At 38.4% G+C, this 22243-nt stretch overlaps 1 protein-coding gene across 1 annotated transcript in view; it reads right to left on the reverse strand.

Moving 5' to 3' along the window:
• Positions 1-8744: 8744 nt before the first annotated feature.
• Positions 8745-22243, reverse strand: part of LOC149791934 (uncharacterized protein CXorf38 homolog) — a 45223-nt gene continuing 31724 nt past the window's right edge. The window contains exon 3 of the mRNA XM_089969294.1: positions 8745-8983. Within this exon, the coding sequence (XP_089825420.1) occupies positions 8810-8983 (174 nt within the window). The 3' untranslated portion in view covers positions 8745-8809. The remainder of the gene's footprint in view (positions 8984-22243) is intronic.

The following is a 22243-nucleotide window of genomic DNA, read 5'->3' on the forward strand; positions in this document are numbered from 1 at the left end:
AAACAGTAATTATTGCTATCTTCATATAATGTGCATTGTTATACTCTCCTTAAGAGGGCCTCAAGAGAGAATAGTCCTTGACCAATGAGTTACCCTCTATAAATAAAGCATTATTATTATTATTTTTATTATTCTTTGTTTGTCATCTAAGCCAATAGAAGAATTAAACAGGTGAAAAAAACAAATATATATTCAGAAGATTAAAAAAAATTCTGTATGCACAATACAATATTCAACCACAATTGGACAAACCAATGAAATAAAAATAGTTATAGTTGATTTTAAACAGAGGATAAACTGGATTCCTGGAGGTCCATGTTTGCAGTATTAATAAAATGTTGAAAACTGGCTACGTCCGGGAATACCAGTAGCCACCTAGTGAGTTGACAGGGGAGTTAACCTGTCAGAATTGCTTATCGTTATCTCATCATCATTGGCGACTCGGTCTCGAAAGACCATGCGAATAGCGCCCTTGGGGTGTTGTCTGTCTCTGTTGGCATCATCTGCTGTGGCTGTGCAGGCCTATACGTGAGTGACAGTCCCTACTGCAGTTGGTGCAGACATACTGGGAAGTCTGCGTTACTGTGGTTGCTGCTGCGTTCTTCTTTCTCTTACGTTTCTCTGCCGCCAACTGGCCTTTCCTTGCATCAGCGACTGATATGCCATTGTTTGCCATCAGTCTCCAGGTGCCTCGGTCCTCGGCCAGCTCTTTCCAGCCATCGGGTGAAATGTTGCATGCCTTCATGTCCCTCTTGCACACATCTTTGAAACGGAGTGAGGGGCGTCTGACTCTTCTCATGCCAGTGGCCAGCTGTCCATATAAGATGTCCTTTGGCAGCCTTCCATCCTCCATGCATCGGACGTGACCCAGCCATCGAAGGCGGCGTTTAATTAGCAGGGAGTACATGCTGGGGTACTTGCACGCTGCAGGATCTCGCTGTGTGGAACACGGTCTTGCCAGCTGATTTTCAGGATGCGTTTTAGGCACCGTATATGGAAGGAGTTGAGCCGGCGTTCTTGCCTCATGTAGGTACTCCAGGTCTCACTTCCATATAGAAGGGTGCTGAGAACGCAGGCCTGGTAGACTCGGACCTTGGTGTGCTCTGTCAGCGCGTTGTTTTCCCACACCCTCTTCGTTAATCGAGCCATGATGGTATTTGCCTTTCCAAGCCTTCTGTCCAGCTCCATATCAATCGAGAGAGTATTGCTGATGGTTGACCCTAGGTAGGTAAAGTTGTTGACTGCTTCCAGGGTGACACCATTGATTTTGATTGAAGGGGCAATGGTGGTATCTTGCACGCTGACATTTGTTTTTTCCAAGCTGATGGTGAGACCAAACTGCGTGCAGGCAACAGCAAAACGGTGTCCCAGTCTCTGGAGGGCTTCCTCGGTGTGGGCCACAAGAGCTGCGTCATCTGCAAAAAGCATCTCCCTGATGAGCACAGCTCTCACATTTGTCTTTGAGCGCAGTCGTGCCAGGTTGAACAGCCTCCCGTCGGACCTGGTGTGTAGACATATGCCATCCGTGGACGTGTCGAAGGCGTAGGACAGGAGCAGGGAGAAGAAGATCCCAAAAAGTGTTGGTGCCAGCATGCAGCCCTGCTTTACACCACTGTTAATTGGGAAGGAGGTTGAGGAGGATCCATCATACAGGACTGTTCCCTTCATATCTGCATGGAAAGAGATTAACATGCCGACGAGTTTTGTGGGACAACTGATCTTACTCAGAAGTTCAAAAAGGCTCTTCCTGCTGACCAAGTCAAAGGCCTTGGTGAGGTCGATGAACATCATGTAGAGTGGTTGACCTTGCTCTCTGCTCTTCTCTTGGAGTTGTCGTAGGGAGAAGATCATGTCTGTCGTCGACCTGCCTGCTCTGAAGCTGCACTGTGATTCCGGGTACACACGGTCTGCCAGCAACTGCAGCCTGTTGAGTATGATGCGGGCGTACACTTTACCAACAATACTCAAGAGCGAGATCCCTCTGTAATTATATTAGTCACTGCGGTCGCCCTTGTTTTTGTAAAGGGTCACAATTGTGGCATCACGCATGTCTTGGGGGACTACTCCTTCCTCCCAGCAGCGGCAAAGTAGCTCATGTAGTGGTTTAATCAATGCTGGTTTTCCACATTTGATAGCTTCGGGCGGGATGCTGTCACTACCTGGTGCTTTGTCGTTTGGAAGGCAGTCGATTGCTTTGCTGAGCTCCTCTAAGGTTGGCACTTTGTCGAGCTCTTCCATGGTGGGCAGATTCTTTATGCTGCTGAGGGCTGCATCAGTGACACGTTTCTCGGGAGTATAGTTCTGAGTAGTGCTCCACCCATCTGGCCATCTGTTGCCCACGGTCTGTGATCTTCTCTCCCGTCAGGGATTTCAGGGGAGCGACCCCTTTCACTGTAGGGCCTAGAGCCTTCTTGATGCCACTGTACATACCTTGGATGTGTCCGGACTCGGCACTGCGCTGGATCCCTACACACAGTTGTTGCCAGTACTCGTTCGCACACTGTCTAGCAATGCACTGGGTGTTACTTCGGGCACTTCTGAGAGCAGCAAGCGTCCATTCATTAGGGCATTTTTTGTAAGCTATGAAGGCTTTTCGTTTCTCCTCGATTTGTGGTTCCATCCTTGATAGGTGTGCATTGAACCAGTCCTGGCTGGGTCGTTCCTTCTTGCCAAACGTTGACATAGCTGTACTGTAGATGGCACCCTTCATGGCGTTCCACTTGGCTGTAGCGTCGTACTCAGGCAGGTCCTGGAGAGCCTTGTTCAGGGCAGACACATACTTCTCCACCTTGGCAGGGACTGACATCTGCGCAGTGTTTATGCGAGGACGTCCTTTTGATTTTGAGCAGTGTAGCGTGTGTGGCTGTAGTCGCACTCTGCTGCTCACAAGGGCATGGTCGGAGTCACAGTCTGCACTGTGGTAGGTTCTGGTGGAGAAGACGCTGTTAAGGGCAGAGCGCCTGGTGATGACCAAGTCGAGTTGGCGCCAGTGATGAGATCTGGGGTGTTTCCATGACACTTTGTGTTGTGGCTTACACTTGAAGAAGGTGTTTGTGATGCACAGGCCATGGTAGGTGCATAGCTCCAGAAGTCTATGGCCGTTTTCGTTGGTCTTTCCAGTGCCATGATATCCGAGGCAGGTAGGCCATGACTCGTGGTCCGCACCTACTCTGGCATTAAAGTCGTCGAGGAGGAATAGTGGTTCATTTTTGGGACATCCTTTGATCTGTTCGTCCAGCTGCCCATAGAACTGATCCTTCACGTCTTCTGATGACGTGAGGGTTGGGGCGTAGACACTCTGATGATGTTGACAGGACCTGAAGCAGTGGTGAGGCGGATGGACAAGAGACGCTCAGTGCCCCCTGTGGGTGGTTCAACCGAGGCCAGGAGATTGTTTTTGATGGCAAAGCCCACTCCGTGCTGACGGGGCTCCTCAGGTTCTCGACCCTTCTAGAAGAAGGTGTAGTTTTCCTCTCTGAGGGAGCCACTAGAGGCGAGCCTGGTTTCCTGGAGGGCAGCTATGCTGATATTTAGTCTGGTGAGTTCTCTATTGATGATGGCCGTCTTTCTGGTGTCGTCTACTTCTCTGAGGTCGTCGGAGAAGCCTGTACACATGGTGCGCACATTCCAGCTTGCAAATCGAAGAGCTGGAGTCTTCTTTATTGGTTTCTTGTTTCTTTTGTCTGGTGTGGAATTACCGTCTGCTTGTCATGCTGAACAACACACTGAGCTCCAGACACCCACTGGAGCAGGCAGACGATGGCGGGTCAACACCTTATTGACCGGGGACTGCCCGGCTTGAGGCGGGCGATAGTTGGCCAATGGGACACGATGATCCCTCCCACCGTCAAAGCTGACCCGTGGCGCCCCTTCCCTACGCCAATCGGGTGGGACTTATAACCCGTAAACTGTCAGCTTCCGTGTTGTTTCCTCACTCAGTAACAAGACTGGAGTGTCCTCTCCAGGGCGCAAGCCTGGGCGTGGAGTATGGAGATCCTGGGCTGCCCAGACGTCAGGATCCCCCTCTCGTCCTTGCTGGTGGGGTCCAAAGGAATGCTGAGCATGACATTTGGCACCAGTTTGGATGCAGGAGCTGCCGGAAGAAGGCCGTAGTCGACCCCCAGCCGCCTTAGGGGCTCCACTCCTGATTTTCTGTCTGGGTTTACTCCCGTAGCCTTTCCTTCTCCCGAAGATATCCACAAGGCAGTGGAGCCATAATCCAATGGATGGGACTTGGCTGGTTTTGAATTAGAGTTTCCTTCTCCTAGATGAACTGCCTGACAAGGCTAACGAGCTTCATCTGCCCGGGTTTGGGGTCAGAGTTTCCCTTCTCTTAGACTGGTTGCCTGCCAAGGCTAATGAGCCCAGTCCGCCCACCCAGTTATACCGCCGGGTACTCGGTCGCGCCACACAGCAGGCTCTGTTAAAACAGGGGGCACCGCGTGAAGGTTATGCTGTGGACACAATAGTGTAGGAGAGGCCATATGCAAGTAACCTCCTGCCCCGCAGAGCGAGACAGTGGTCCTGCGGCGATCACTACACCTGGGAAGGAGAGGCTATGAGAGACGCTTCACTTTCCTTTGGCAAGCGGGACGTCAGGCCCAGGCCACGCACCCCCCAAACGTTATCTCGGTTATAAAATAACTATATTCAGAAAAGAAGAACTACCTTGTTGAAAGAGATTCACTGTCAGCTGGAACACAGAAAGAAAAGGACAGTGCTGGATAGAATTAAGATCATCAATGACGTGGCTAGGATATTGTGTTTGGAAAAGCAAATAGACTGAAAGGTAGCCTGACAGGAAAGCTGATACAAAAAAGAGAAGAAGGACTTATTTTCTCAGAAACACATGACATCTCATCCCCCAAAATGATCTGCCAAGATATTAAACTGCATAACCTGCCCATGAAAAATTGATCTTAACTCAATGCATGACCCAAGGGCTAGAATGCTACAGATGGAAGGACCCTATTGCTGCTCTGTTCCAGATGGGTAGGAAGAGCTATTCAACTGTTGAACAAAGAGAGTGTACTGTTGGACCCAGTGGTTGTTTCCAAGAACTTGAGTTGCTATTGGTGACAGGTAAAATTGTTGTAATCCTAATATTTCATATGTAACAAGGTTCAATTGAAAAATAAATTAAAAACAATAAACTGGCCATGTCATTAATGTCAAGTGCACCACTAGTTTCTATAATATGTAGCCAAAAAAGGCTTTCAAAAAGTTAATTAAAATTATACCACTGAGTTTAAACTACAGTGTAGTCAGACGAATGAATAGACAAATAGAAGTCCAACACCACGATAAATAGACTGATGGCAACAAATAAAAAGAATGTTCAGGTTCTTGATGATATACTTATGGAAAGGGCATACCTCAAAGGACAACAATTTCATCAGATGAAAAGGATAATTTATATCATAGTATTGCAAATTTATATTTTACTGCCTACAAGTTGATTAAAATGTATTAAATGGAATCAAAAGTTTAAATGATAGTGTTCAATAAAATAAAACACAAAATAGCATGTACCTTACATTTTAACCAACATGACCACGCCCATGGTCATAACTTGAGAGTGGAATGGAAATGGAAGAAGTATAATTTAATTATGAGCTCATTGTCATTACAGTGTACTGCTCCAGAAATGTTTTTGATTGATTAACTGATACTCTCATGTTTTAATTGGTTAACTGATACACTCACATTTTGACTGGTTAACTGATACTCTCATATTTAACAGAATAAGTAACCTCTACATATGTGCCCCCATTTACATGCTATGGATTTGTTCCAGGGCAAGGAATGGCGACTTTGGCAAATAAAAGTTAATGATGTTGTGCCTAATTTATGAGCTAATTACCTATATAGTCTGTTGAATCTAGTGCTTTTAGCATAGTATTTTTAAGCACTGTTCATGGTTTTATAGTGAAATATACAAAAATTAGTATAAAACAGAAGATTATTGAATAAACAACTAAAATATGGATTTCACTACAAGAGAGAGTGCTGAAAATCTATACAACTGTCTTGACAACATGAGCATTGTTTGCTATATTATATATCGTGTGCTAAATTTTGTCCATGGTTGTAAGTTCTAAACAGAATATTTATACAGCTAACTTTTGCCCATGATTGCAAGCTGTAAATAAGATGTTTACATAGCACTGGAGTTCAATTTCAGCCTTGTTTTCCATCTAAGTGTTTTTCATTGTTGCTACATTGTAGGTCAAGTAATAATGCATATAAATAGGGATTTGAAAAATAAAATAATTCATTCCTGTTCTATATCAGTCTGTGGGAATCAAAAGTGATTAGAGTTGCAGTTGTGTCCTTGAAATCAGATATAATTTGGGAAGAATTATTTTTTTAAAATGTTCATTAGCTTTTTAATTATTATATTAATTTTGATTCTCTGAACTCATTCAAAGACATTCAGGATTGTATAAGGGTGTTATATCAGGATATACAAGATTATTGAAATATATTCAAAATATTATATATTTTGAATTTGTGTAAGGACATTTAGGATTAGTTGGAATTTCATTCAAAACAGTGTAAGGATCTCTTCAATTTTTACTTTGTATTGTAAGGAAATAAAATGCTTCTTTATTTGACTTGAATCATTGGTTTCAGGTTCCTTCTGTTATATATTGCAAGACCTAGAGAATTAAGAGAAATTTGGGATCATCCTGGATCTGAATTTGTTTGAAATATTTCTGAGATCTTTGCCTTTGAAATTTAAAATTCACTTTGTAGAGGAATCTTCATTGTTTCTGATAAAGATTTTAATTTGACATATTTGAGAAATCTTTCTGGAAACAAGCAAGCATTCACACTATCATCTCGTGTCGAGAACATTGCTTCAAATACTACCCATGAAGGACTGAAGTCTTCGAAAAAAGACGAGTTGCTTGAGCGCAAAAGACTTTATGATCATTCTGAAGCAAAAACATCTTTAATAAATCAAGAGATAAATAAAAGTTTCCTTCCAAATTTGATGTCAAGTGAGATTTTGGGTAATAGTGCTTTGGGTGTGATAGTTAAGACTGTAGGATATTAAATGAATTATAATTATAAAAAAAAGTCCAGATGAAATTGGAATTAAGAAAACTTCAGCTTGACGAGGAAATTTGATGCAATTGCCAATTCAAAGACAGAGAGAGGAAAATGCAGGTATGGAGACCGAGACAAAATGAGGACAGATAATACAGATGCAGAAAGATGAAATGGATATACGATATAGATTACAAGAATTAGAACTGGCATGAAGAGCACATTCCCATCCCACCTGCTTTGACACACAAGTTTCAAGTTTTGATATTACCAGATATATTGGATTAGTAACTTCTGACAGAATACTTTTCTCACTTTGAGAATATCACTAAAACCTTGAAATGGCCAAGAGAGCAATGGACTTAATTGTTATAACGTGTACTTATTTGCAAAGCTCATCAAGTCTACAATTCACTTTCGATGTAACATGGTGTTGATTATGATGCAGTTATGGAATATATCTGGAAGAGTTTTGAGGAATATCGACAAAGATTTATGAATTGTAGACCAGAAACCAGACAAAACTTGTCGAATTCACAAGGAAGAAACAAACAACTATTTGATAGGTGGTGTTCTGCCAACAAAGTTGACGAAGATTACAATAACCTCAGACAGCTGAGGAGTTCAAGAACTGCATCCATGGTGGAACTGTCTCTAATATTGTTAATATGAAACTCCAATACACCACAAACTTGGTAATTGGCCTTTGACTTTGAACCTCACAGCAAGGATAGAAAATGAATAAAGTGTCTTAAATAATACCAAAATTAATAATTATTAAGTCTTTTATTAGTATCATACACCCTAATTATTACATCTTTCATTAGCATCATACACCCTAATTATTAAATCTATCATTAGCATTATACACCCTAATTATTAAATCTTTCATTACCATAATACACCCTAATTATCAGATCTTTCATTAGCATCAGCAAGGTATTACAAGATATATTTAGTGAAAAACCAATGCAAATACAACCGTCCCTTCATAATGAGTAGCAATTGCAGCTATTTCAAGATGACTACCATGGTGATCGTATTGGGTACCATTTCATTTAGTTCAAACTATGCATCACAAGAAGTCTTTCATTGAAGAAACTGTGTCCACATGCCCAACCAATCGAAATGATTAGCAGTTACAAAATTCCATATTTGGATTACCGGTAATACACATTTTCATTTAGGACCCATTGGGCATTATAATATTAGCCACAGTGAAACCCTATGATGATATTATCATCTATTCGAAAAGCTTAGTAATAACAATATATTTAAAAGAAAATAGTGATCCTGGCAACTCTACTGGACGCCAGACTGACACCATTTTCATCTTAGGATTATTGAATGATAGTAAGATGTTTTTACCGATAAAGTCATATTAATATTGTGTCACATCCATTCAGGAAGAGTTGCAAGAACATTTTGAAGTGTCCAGCATTGTGGTGGTTGTACTGAATGTCCAAACAACAAAACGAGAAGTTCAGGACCAGCTAGACATTAAGATGAAATTCAATGAATGTGTTAGTAAAGTACTTGTCATGGCAATCAAGTAATTGAGAAAGAATACCAATAACAAAATTGTTCTAGCGGAAAGATGTTGGGGCAGCTGCTGAACATCAGGCCGTCTCCTAACCTCTTCTGGTCAGTGACCAGAAGGGTTAAAAAGCAATTGTTATAGGACTACATAAGTCAAATGAAGAGTTATCATGAGATATTCTGGCCTTTAACCAATATCACATATATGTTCGGTTTAGTAGGCTATCGGTACCTTTTGTACATTGGCAATAGCAGTTTTACATTCTTCAAGGGACTTGAAAACTGGATCTTGTAGGAAATTGATGATATGTTGTATGTATGTATTCCTGTCAGCGTCTAAAACTTCCATAGCTTCAGTCTGCATGACACTACTTCGAACATCTGAAATCTGAAATTTTTAATAGCATTATCTGACAATGATGAGTAATTCAGTGTCACAGCAGTCTTATATGAAATATTATTAATAAGGATTTTTTATCAATTTCTCCATAAATGTGGTAACGAACATAATGTTTGACTCTTGATGGGCAACTAGGTACTGTAATGTTTTTACATCAACAAATTGAGTCATGCATATAAAGTACATATGTACAACAAACACACTGGCTGCCTGTTGTTTCTGTGATTTTTACAAATAATCTTTAACCAGAGCAACCTAATTAATTCAGAAGATCCTGACTTTTCCCAATATGGTTCAATTTTGAGAATTGTTTGATTATTTGTTCGCAACATACTCAACTGTCTATAGTTTAACTATAGTTCTTGCTCTTAAAAGAGAGAAGAGGATTCTCAACAACCTATAGTCTATTCTAAATTTGTCACTAAATTCCATCAAAATTTCTTGTTTAGAATGTTGGGACCTACTGGTAAACAAGATAACCTAACAATGTTATATTTCTACAGCAATATGTCAGTTGTTTCTTTTCCAGAGGCATCAAGCTAAGTTATTTATTGCTAGAATAGAATAGATGCCTGTTGCATAGCATACCATTTAGAATAATCATTTTGGATAGAAAAATCTCTTTTTATTATAAAGAATGATGCAGTTTAAATCAAGAAAGCCTGTAGTGTAGTAGAGTTTGCTAAATATATCATATCTTTGTACAGACTTACATTACTTGAACAGCAATATCAAACTGTCAATGGGAAAAATAAAATTATTTCATTTTTTGCTTTATATTCTGCAAGAAATCAGTTTTACACAAAGATATTACAAATAAACCCTCATTGCCTAACTTTGTTTCTATTACAAGTCCAAAATTCATTTTTCACAAACTAAAATCTCACGACTTTGATCCTGTTTGGTTTGTAACAACAAGAAACATCTACATTCTGAATAACAAAGAAGGCCGATTCTTTCCCGACTGGTGATAGATTCATAAAAAGGTGACAACCAAAGTAATCTTTATCATGAAAATGACTTTGCTAATGAACAGCAAATGATAAAGTGATAAGAGAGTAGCCATCAGTGTAAACGAAATTTTCCGTTAATTTAAAAACTGCAGACTCCCAGATAATCAACGTCATTTTCTTAATCTTCTATGAAAGTTACAGAAGAACAGTTCCTAGCATAGCTCGTGAATCTTTTACATCTCTATTATGTCAATATGTGATGCCATGTTCTTACTGAATAAATTTGAGAAAGAATTATTACATACATGTCAATCTATTCTTTGTACTTGATCATCATGCATGTACGTTATACATACGATTTTGTTTGTTTGCAAATGCTGTTAGTGGTAATCATTAGATCTAGAGCTTCTTTATCCTACGATGCTTGTCAAGGATCTCACTTCTTTATCCTACGATGCTTGTCAACGATCTCACCTCTAGCAGCAGAGAGGGTGAACAGACCATAGAATTCCGACAAAACAAATAAAACAAACAAATAAAACATCTCGTAGAAAGGTCCAGATTTTACAAATGAACTTTCCTTGAGATGTTTATTTTTGCAATGACCGATTGTGCTAATAAAACCTCAGTTTGAAATAGTATCTGAAAAAATAAAGTACTCTACGTGTTTATTTATTTCTTGTTTATTTTTTTGACGACCAACGTTGGTAGGTACCCTCTCTGCTGCTCCCCCTGTTACCCAAATATTTTATCAATACCCACACGATATCTTGTTCTTGGATCATGTAAATTTATTGTTATAAATCCATGCGGGGTAGCTTGCGCTCGTGAAAAGAAATTTTTGAATTTAATTATATCCATGTCACCACCACACCAAGTTTGATGAATATTTCGCAACGTGTGTGTGTCTACGCCATTAAACACAACTAAAATGTTGCAGTTGTCTCTGATCACTTTTGGTATTTGTGTATATCGTTGAGTAACATAGATCACGTCTGTATTTTTATGTCTCCCTCGGGAAAATATTCTGGCTGGATTTGATTGTTTATCTAGCATCACATCGTCGTATACAACTAAATTATTAATAAATCCGTCTATGGAATCTACGGATGGTGCTTCATCTATATCGGTTATAAACTCTATAACATCATTATCTTCATCCAGTAATCGCGCGTTTTCATTGAAATCTTTAAGTACATCATAACATCGTTGATCATCAACGGATGGTGCTACTAAATACAACTTATCCCATTTCAACCATCTCATTATCAGATTAAGTAATAATTGCGTCTTACCCGATCCAGATGGTCCTATGATAATCATTCTGATGGAGTTCGGTAGCGCAGGATGATGCTTAACTGGCTCTCGTTGCCGAGTTGCTGAGAAATCAATTATATCCATATATATTATAACATGAATTTATATTGTTTACGTTGTAGAGTTAAAACTCCAACTATTGATTTAGCTACAGTTACAACAAAAAATAAAAAAATAGCGTACGGTGGAAAATGTTCTGTGTGCGGTAGAAAGAAATTTTCATTTTTACCTAATAAGCGGGGGGGTGATATTGCTAATTTGATGTCAAAGTTTCCAGGTGCTCCATGGGCTAAATACAGTGGAGAAAAACATCTACCAGGATATAATTATTGCGGTCCTGGTACTCGACTTGATATCTGGCTCGATGATCAAGATCAACCAAAACCAGGCGAGGAACCAATAAACGCTATTGATCGAGCTTGTCATGCTCATGATGTAGCTTATAAAAGTAAAAATCTACAACATAGGCATATTGCGGATGTGAAATTAATTCACGCGCTAGATTCTATAAAAAATAAAAATATTAGAGAATCATTAGCTAATTGGTTAGTAAGATCCTCGATGAAAGGTAAATTAGCGATTGGGGCTGGTAATTAATAATGGAATCAATTTATTATTCGCCGAGAGGATACTGGAGAGGCAAAGCAGCAATTGGTAAACTCGCTGATGCAGCATCGGTTAAACATTCTACTGCTAAAACGTGGTTATCTAAACAAGCAATATGGCAAATTTATCTACCACGTCCTAAACAAATTCAGTACGCGTATTTCGATGTCAGTGTTCCTAATGAAGTTCATCAAGCTGATATTCTGTTTTTACCGCATGATACTGTGCGTAGAAAAACGTACAAGTACGCGCTAACCGTAGTTGATGTTGCAAGTAGATATAAAGAAGCAGAGCCGCTATCGGCGAAAACATCATCTGAAGTAGCCGATGCGTTTGAACGAATTTATCAACGAGGACTCGGACCACAAGGTGGTCTGCGATGGCCACAGCTACTACAGGTTGATCCTGGTAAGGAATTTCTTGGTCCAGTATCATCGCTGATGAAACAACATAATACCAAAATACGACGAGGTCATACTGCAATTCACCGTGATCAGGCAATTGTTGAGCGATTTAATCGAACACTTGCTGAGCGGTTATTTGGCTATCAATACGCGAGGGAATTTATTCAGGATAAAAGATCTCGCGAATGGGTGGCAAGATTACCAAACGTGATAGCTGCATTAAATAATGAGATCACACGAACAACCAACATGAAACCCATTAGCGCGGTCACAAAAAAAAATATACCAACACAACGGAAAGATGCTGGAAAACAAAAAATATTAGGTGATGTTACAGTCAGATATTTATATGAGCCTGGTGAACTTGAAGGTGGTAGCGCGAGAGCGACTGATCCTATTTGGAGTGTTACCACACACAAAATATCTACCGTGACAAGATCCACTGGAAGAAATGTAGGCGTTTCCAGACCTGCAATCTACAGATTAGATTCAGCTGCTCCTCAACGTGGATTTACACGTGAACAACTACAAATAATTCCCGCGGATACACAACTACCGCCGCGATCACTCCGGTGATTTCGATCACTTAACTAGCACCCAAGGCGCTAGCGCCTCTACGTCGATTACACTCAAGACAGGTCAACATGGTATTTTCTCGTGTATGACCGCGACTATTATCTTTTCTATCTACGGTAAATTGTCTTGAATCATTACTCGAATACCGCCATAACATTATACAATTACAACTGGTGCAATGATTGTTCTGCTGCTGTTTTAACTCAATAATAAATTCAACATCAAGATCAAAGTCACGTTTATTTTTTTTGTCAGATTGTTTGTATCCGATTAATTTTTTTCTTATTATATCATCATCGATGATGTTAAATTTATCAACGATTTCAGGAATTATGATTCTACGTAATTGAGATATATTTCTGACCCTCGATACCGCTAAATAAACTAAATTTGACCACTCGATGCGATCGTCTACAATCCAGACTCGTGTGTCAGAAATAGTTAATCCCTGAGACGAGTGGATCGTCATAGCGTATCCCAACACCCATGGAGATTTGTCAGCGCGTAATGCATCTTCGACCACACTGATATCAACGGCGACAATATCATTTAATACGAGATTTTGATTCTCAGTCTGTCCTGGAATATCAACATTAATATTCTGTTTTCGTGTATCTGATGGTCTATAACACAACGGTACGGGTAATTCTGAATATTGTTCTTTATGTAGTTGAAATAACTGTTGTTGTAAAGCGTCTCTGATTATTTTTCTACTTGCTACGATCAAATCGGTGGGTCTCCATGAGTTCAAAAAATCACTCATTGATGTCTCTGAGATCACTCCACGTATTATTTCACACTGAATTTTGTTTGATTGTAATCTGATTAATTTTTTAAACTCCTTCAAATTTGCATCAAGAGCTCTATGATCATCATCTATTTCTTCGTAATAATCAACGAAATTTTTTAACCAATCATGTGGAGATGGTCCAACAAAGGGCGGAGGTTGACCATGATCGCCGCACATTATTATAGCGGTATTTTTCGTCAACAACCAATCAAGAAACGTTTTTAATGTATTCAGTGACACCGTGCATATCTCGTCCCAAATAATTATTTTAGGTATATATTTTTCTCCCATTCGTTCAGGAGTCCATGTATCCCCGCGCCATCGAAAGAAACTATGATACGTACACGATTGTACTTGCCGCTGTTTCATTTCACGTGCAAGTCTATGTGTGGGTGTCAGCACGATCATATCTGAATTTCTAAAAATATTAATCGTTCGAGTTGTTTTGCCGCATCCACCAGGTCCATTGAGATATACTGTCTTATATCTAGTTATTGGATCACTCAACGATGGTGCCTTCGACATTTCTGATATTTTATTACCCTCACAATAAACATCTCTCATTGGAACATCTGCTGATTCTACATAATTGTGTAATAGTTCCTTTTTTATTCTCCACGAACCCCATTGTTCATCATTACTTGTAAATTTCATAACAGGTTCTAAATATTTACTTGAAATATAAAACGAGTCCGTTGCAACTCTGACTGCGGTCTCAGGAAATCTATTAATCATCGATAATAAATTTATAGAAACATAAGCCAACATGGAAGATCTTAGATGAGTATATTGCGGGGATACGTCATTTATGTAACTAACGATCGTACCTAATTTTGTTCCGTCGGATAAATAAACACTCTCTCGATTTACAAATGTATTTTTCGCCGTTGTATCAGCGATTATAAAATCGTACTCGGCATCATCTAAAATTAATCGTGCGTGATGTCTTTTATAATCATATGCACCACCTTGAGTAAATTTACCTATAATTTTTCTACCGAGATCTTTTGCGGTTTTGAGTTTATTAGGAATATTGTCCTTAAACTCGCTGATAACTTCAGAATCTGACATGGGCAACCAAACTTTGGTCTGTGCATGATATGATATAATTGCCTCACTGACCACCAACGATGTCAGTATCGCACAATCTAGCATATATCGCAACAAAACTATAGGTGCCCAACGTTTTTCACAAAAATGTCTGCCAAACCAAACATAACAAATCTTGTGAAGATTTTCGTTAAACTCGAACGACTCAATACAGGCGAATCCAGTCAGATCAAAATCAGGTAATGGTCCATTAATTGCCACTCGCGTCATCTCGTTTGTAGGGTGACCAAATCTTTCAAAGTACGTAGAACAATCTCCGTATCCCAGAAAACTTCCTGGATAACATGCAACCATATCAACCGAAATAACATCATTGTAATTGTATTTGGTATTCCATAATCCGCCATGTCCATATTCGACGCAACTTGCGCGTACGTCCTCGAGTAAATCAAATCGTGTTGGTTTCCATGAATTTCGTTCTCTGGCGAAATGAGCCGCAACAGATGGAACGGTAAAACAATTAGTTAGTAATTTGTCAGTATTTTCCGCGTGCTTGCACTGTAAAAACGTCGCAAGATTTTTCATCTCGTCATGGAGGGATTCTGTGCGATATATTTCACCGTTCGGTTTGACAAACTGATCAAATTCACCCTCCTCATTACTTTTAAATAACCATACCGATACAGGATCGGTTTTACTTATTTCGTTGATAAAATGAAACATACTCATATCTGCCACAGAATTATCTGCCATAGAATTATCTGCCACAGAATTATCTGTGGGGTAAAATCTAACAGTTCGATCACGTGGAAATATTGTTACCGCGTTAGTCCATGCGTGCGCGTTATGATCGATAATATTTATTGGAGCTCCTTTCGATTTATATTTCGACTGGTACAGTACTTCTCCCGTTATTGTCGCCACAGTTATTGGAAATTTTAATATTTTTCCTAACTCAGCAACATCTTTTATTGTAGCACCGGTGTTCTTAACTGAATCAGCCCATGAGTTTATTTTTTCACGCCTTAAATCAGTTAATCCATTTCCACGCATCGCGTTTGTAAAGTGTTCTATTACTCGTTCAGCTACACAATTTAACCTTGAAAATTTCATCGGCGCTAGTTTATCAACGTTAGGTTTTTTATTTATCTCATAAATTCCATAAATAACTGCTGTTACAGGATACGCTCGCTCATAATACGGTTTATCAATACCAGTCAATAGACCCGGTCTGGAATTTTTACTTAATATGATAGTTTTATTATTACCAAGGACAGGATCATATTTGTCACGGATAATCCAACTATCTGTTTCTGTTAATACAATAAATTTTACTCTGAAGAAATATTTTTGATTGCCCTCGTATTCAGCGATGTAGTTAATGATAGTTGCTGCTCGCTTGTCGTTCATTGTGGCGTCCGTGACAGTGTTGCGTATAATCTTGAACGTTGACCATGTATGAGATGCACCATCCGTGTAAAATTCTTTCTTAGCGTCATGAATTTTCGAGATCAAACTTTTATTTTTCGGATCAACCAGATCTCGTACTGGCAATTGAGATAATCTGTCAAGGTTCAATTTATACTTAACAGGCCTAGTTTGGGATAATCTCTCAAACTCGTTCATATAATTAAAACAAATATTTAAATAAAGAAAATTATATATATATATATACAATGTCCCAATGTAGATGGTTGATGATCGGCTCGGTAAATCGATGCAACAAATCCTGTAGAAAGGAATTTTGTTGGATGCACTCACAAAACATACGACGAGGAAGTCTAGGACCAATACCATGTCTACGGTGTGGTATTGGAGTGCGAGGAAAGACAGAATTATGTGGAAAGTGTGGCGGGAAACGGTTCAGAGAGCTTAAAAGATATTATGACAAAAAAAATAATAGCGGTGAAAACGCTATAAAATCCGTGGAGGATTATATATCAAGATTTCAGACAAACAATGATTTAAACATATAATATTATTATAATGGAGCAAAATATATTTGTCCCACATCCTGTCATAACAAACTATGAATCAAATATTAATGGTATCATCAGACACCGCAAGTTGAAGAGACCAGTTGGTTGTATTAATAATGTTGGTTATCTTAGATTTACAGTTGGGAAGAAACATTATCTATGTCATAGATTTACGTATGAATGTTTCTTCGGAGTGATCAATGATGGTCTTGTTATTGATCATATTGACGGTGACACTCAAAACAATAATTTATCCAACCTTCGTGTTGTCACATACAGCGAGAATAATACACGTGGAAATACAGGAAGATATAAGACAATCGGAAAGAGGGCGGTAATTTCTACAAACATAGAAACCGGTAAAGAAATTATGTTTCATTCTATGAACGCGGCTGCGACATATTTTGATATTAACTCGCGTTCAGTACAAAACGTAGCAGATAATATAACCAGATCTGCTCTCTCGAAAAAATATAAGCAGAAAATTACATTTCAGTATCAATAACTATCATCACCACATTATTAACTATCATCACCACATTATTAACTATCATCACCACATTGAATTAATTTTTTTAATTTATGTCACAGTAGGTCCTCCATACACTACTGAATTTTTGATTACATAAGGGAGATTACTTTGTAATATATAGTTTTCTTCGTAGATGGTTGGTTTTTTATGATCGTAATTAGTCAGTTTAACTAATTACATCGTAACTAATTACATCGTAACTAATTACTCGTAGAAGTATTATTTATGTTTTTTAAATATTTTTCCATCATACAACACATGATAATATTATTGATCCGTAGGAAGCTGTGTGTGAAACAGAAACCGTTTGTCATTGTAATTGACCTGCAGTTGTGCATTAATGCTACTGTTATTATTGATTTTCGGTCTGCTTAGGAAACCAGCTACAAATACAGAAACTATTATTCAGAAACTGTTATAAATACAGAAACTGTTATTATTCAGAAACTGTTATAAATACAGAAACTATTATTCAGAAACTGTTATAAATACAGAAACTGTTATTATCCAGAAACCGCTACAAATACAGAAACTGTTAAATACAGAAACCGTTATTATTCAGAAACCGCTGTTTAGTGTAAATATTGGTTCCTTAGCTATATAGCTAGCTATATATTAACTTCCGAAACATATGTTCGTAACAATGTTTGATAGCTCGATCAGTATGGTATTGGACTGTGGCGCTCGCGGTCCAGGATCGAATCCCCATGGCTGACAATTTGTCGGTGGTGCGCATAATTGCGATTTTTATAATAGTGGGGGGAACCGCAAGAACCCCTCCGCTCAGCAAATTCACAACCACAATATTGACTGGTTGTTGATACATATTTTCGTATCACCCACTGGATTAATTATTGTGGGTGTGATTTTGCTGAGCGTATATGTTTGTACTGTCCTTAGTTAGTACCGTTTCATTCATAATCTGAGCTCGCTAATACACTCGATAGGGGCTCTTCATTCATTGTATATAACCATTTCATTGTATATAACCATTTCATTGTATATATGTTATATGTATGTCCGATAAACTTGGTAGATTGCGGTGGCAAGCTACGAGTTTAATGAGGACTGTGCTGTCCTTGTGCTGTCCTTAGTTAGTGCCGTTTCATTCATAATCTGAGCTCGCTAATACACTCGATAGGGGCTCTTCATTCATTGTATATAACCATTCATTGTATATATGTTATATGTATATCCTCTAAGCTTGGTAGATTGCGGTGGCAAGCTACGAGTTTAATGAGGACTGTGCTGTCCTTGTGCTGTCCTTAGTTAGTTATATGTTATGTGTATATCCTCTAAACTTGGTAGATTGCGGTGGCAAGCTACGAGTTTAATGAGGGTTGTGCCGTCCTCCCTCTTGGGCCTCTAGACCGTTGTTTGGCGGGTTAGGGGCTCTCGTAGAGGGAATATTTGCCTAATGAACTTGGTAGATTGCGGTGGCAAGCTACGAGTTCTTGGCTGTGCTGTCCCTGAAACATCCCGACGAACTCGCTAATACACTCGATAGGTGTTCTAGGGATATTTTTTTTATTTTAAAGATTTATATATCATATAATGAACCATGAAAATATCAATGATGTAATTGTCGCTATTAAAAAATTAAAAAAAGATGGAATTAATATATCTGATGAACTTAATCCTGAAAAAATAGTTTCTGACTTTGAGATTTTACAAGAACGTAAAACCATGGGGACACACACACTATCATCTGAATACAGGCTCATGAAACGGATTCAATCGGCAATGTTTCAGTCGCTAGCTACCGTAGAAGATGATCATGTGAAGGAGTTCGTTCCTCTTTCTACCGCCGTAGAAAGAATTAAGTCGTTATTATCCCACGAGTATGAGGCAAAGAAAACGATTAGTACTCGCATAAGACTATTAAGAAAAACTATGTCAGATCGTGAAACGATCCAAAGTAGTAATTCCGAAGATGACTGAGATCTTTGATCAGAAATAATATTTCTGAATTTGATGGGTTAGTAATTTGTTTTTTTTTTACTGAAATTTAACAAATTTGTACAAATTTCTTAATTTCTGAATTAATTTATTTATTTACTGAATTAATTTATTTTTTTTTTACTAAAATCAAGAAAAATGCACAAATTACTTGATTCTGACGGGGTAGTTGGTAGTCAAAATCAAAGAAAAATGCACGAACTACTTGATTTCTGACGGGGTAGTTGGTAGTCAAAATCAGGAAAATTGAGCAATTTCGTTATATTTTAGTAAAAAAAAATAAAAATCTCAGTAAAAATAATATTATTAATAAATAAAATTAATTTATAATAAATAAAATTTGTTAGGAACAATTTGACAAGGTTAGAACTTTCTTGATTTTGACGGGGTGGTTGGTAGTCAAAATCAAGTAGTTCGTGCATTTTTATGTTTCTGAGGGGGTAGTTGGTAGTCAAAATCAAGTAGTTCGTGCATTTTTATGTTTCTGAGGGGGTAGTTGGTAGTCAAAATCAAGTAATTTGTACAATTTCAGTACAAATCAGGAAAATTAATAAATATTATTTTTTTTTGTGATAGAAATTTTAATTTTACTTTCATCGACTAGCTTTTTTAGTTGCCTGGGCCGATTAATTTGTACCAAACACAAATTTGTGCCAGTAATAATAAAATATTTTTTTAAGTTGATCGAATTTGATTCTGAAGATCTACGACAAAAGTCCTTACGACGGAAGTCTTAGGACAGAAATCCTTAAGACAAAAGTCTTTACGACTTTACATACAGATTTATCACAAGCTCTTCTTCACGTATGTCAATCAAGCGATTAAGGTGGTCTGTGAGTTTAAAATTGATTCGTGTTAACATATTATTGTGACACCGCAAATACACGGGATTAGTTGGTTCTTGCACGATTAAATTTCCAGGGGGAACTTGTGGTGTGAACGTGTATAGGATGTATCCTTGTTGAGCCTGATTTGATCTTCCGAGATCTATTTGATAGCTGCCATCGATTACGTCACAAACCAGATTGACCGCGACCGTCGGTGTTATATTAACGATCCGCGGGGATACGTGTCTTCCGCCGCCGTGTGGATCATTATCATATCTGAGAACAACTGCTAATGGTGCTAGTTTTTTCCACGCATCGAGTATTTTAGGAAAAAACTCATCAATGACATCATTGACAGATTTTCTTAATTTATCCGGATTATAATCAGGAAACTTAAACGTTACAATGTCAGCTTCGGGTATTTTGTACTTGGCTGCGAAGGATTTTTTATAATCGCTTGATGACTTAAGAACCATATCTCTAATTCTGTCATAGATAACTTCAGAAGAATTAACTATATAATTTAAAACTTCTATGTACCTAATAATATTATCGCGCGCAGATGTTGAATCAAATAAATACTCTTGAAAACTATCACGTAAATTATTTACTTGTATTTCATGGTCTAAGTTTATTGAAGCAAATATAGAATCAATATTCAAAGCAATAACACGTTCATTAAGATTATGCAAAAGAGCTCTAGGATCATATACAGGTACTCCCCCCCTCCATCCTGGTTTTACTTCTATGTAATCTAGCCATTCTGAATTCATTTTAATATCATGACGAAGACTTTTCGATGATGTAAAATCATCCCGAGTTGGTTCTGGTGGTCCTTTATGCACCTGGGGAATTTCAGGCCATCCTAGCACTGATCTGATTGAAGATTGATAAATATCAACGGCATAATCAGGCGAGTTTATTTCAACCGTCGAGGACAACGTCGGCTCATGAACATTTATTGATATTTTTGATTCTTTTCCTGTTATTGATTTTATTCTACGCGCAAATTCCTCACCGATCTCTTCAATCTGGTAACTGCCGGTTGGTATTCCAACAACAACCCAGTCAGGTGTTCCATCGGGTTTGTTCTTGTTAGTAAATACAAGCGAATTATTTGCTGGTGTACCATTAAATGATTTTGATCTGATATTTGGCCAGCTGTAATATACTCGTAATTGTGCTAGTGCTATTTCTTTTACTGGAATTGCAGTTGGAAAATTAACACTAAATTCAGGATTAGTTGAACTTACCGAGATCATCGTTATCTTTGGCGGAGTTGTGTTGGTCACGATCTGCTGGAGTAATTCTGTCATTATTGATACTTGTATCTTTAATACCTTCATCGTATATTTTGGTCATCATTGAAAATTCGAAATCAGATATAATTCCATCACTGAGACTCGCTGATAACAACGAGGATAATTTCGAGTATGCTACCGTCGCTGTATGTAATTTTATTTTGTAATCGGATAATTTTTCGTTCGTACAGGTACATATTTTTTTTGTGATGATACCAAGCACACCTGCAATAGTTGTTGCTGCTGAAATACAGATAGTTACAGCTACTGGTGCCATCGTTGTCAACGCTTATAATATTACACCGGTTCCAGCAACAACAGCGGATACTGAATAAACAATCACATCAACGATAACCAATCGTCGTCGATATTTTTTTACTTTTACTGTATATTGATCGACTTGATCTTTTAGCGCAGCCTGCCATTCACGCGCTTGATTGTATCTGTATTGTGCACCGTCCATATATATTTTTATGCAGTAACCAATTGAGGTGTTTCAGCTACAAATTCCAAACACCACCAGAAGGATGTTGCGGTTAATGTCTTATCATCTGCTTCCAGGATAAATATTTCTTTGAATCCGATATTTAATATAACAGATACAACCCCGGAAAACCTGTCGGTGGAATGACGCCATGGAAACGTTGTAAATATTTCAAATTTTGCAGCACTAAACACAGACAGCCTGTACACGCCAGTGGTTGTTGCGGTATATTCGATAGTATTATTCTGTTTTGACCATGTTGCGAATCCCGATGATACCGTGTATACGATGTTTGTGATATGCCCGGGAGATATTTCAGCTGGAATTTTAATCAGATTGATTTTATTGATAATCTCAGGAATTCCCGCTACGATGTCTAGTTGTGTTCGTTTGATCGTGTCTAGGTTACTTTTGATATCAACGAGTTTTATATCGATGACGGAAGGATTTCCAAAGAACTTATTTATGGC

The sequence above is a fragment of the Sinohyriopsis cumingii genome, chromosome 9 (genome assembly GCF_028554795.1).
Source record: "Sinohyriopsis cumingii isolate HCF-2022 chromosome 9, ASM2855479v2, whole genome shotgun sequence".
NCBI lineage: Eukaryota > Metazoa > Mollusca > Bivalvia > Unionida > Unionidae > Sinohyriopsis > Sinohyriopsis cumingii.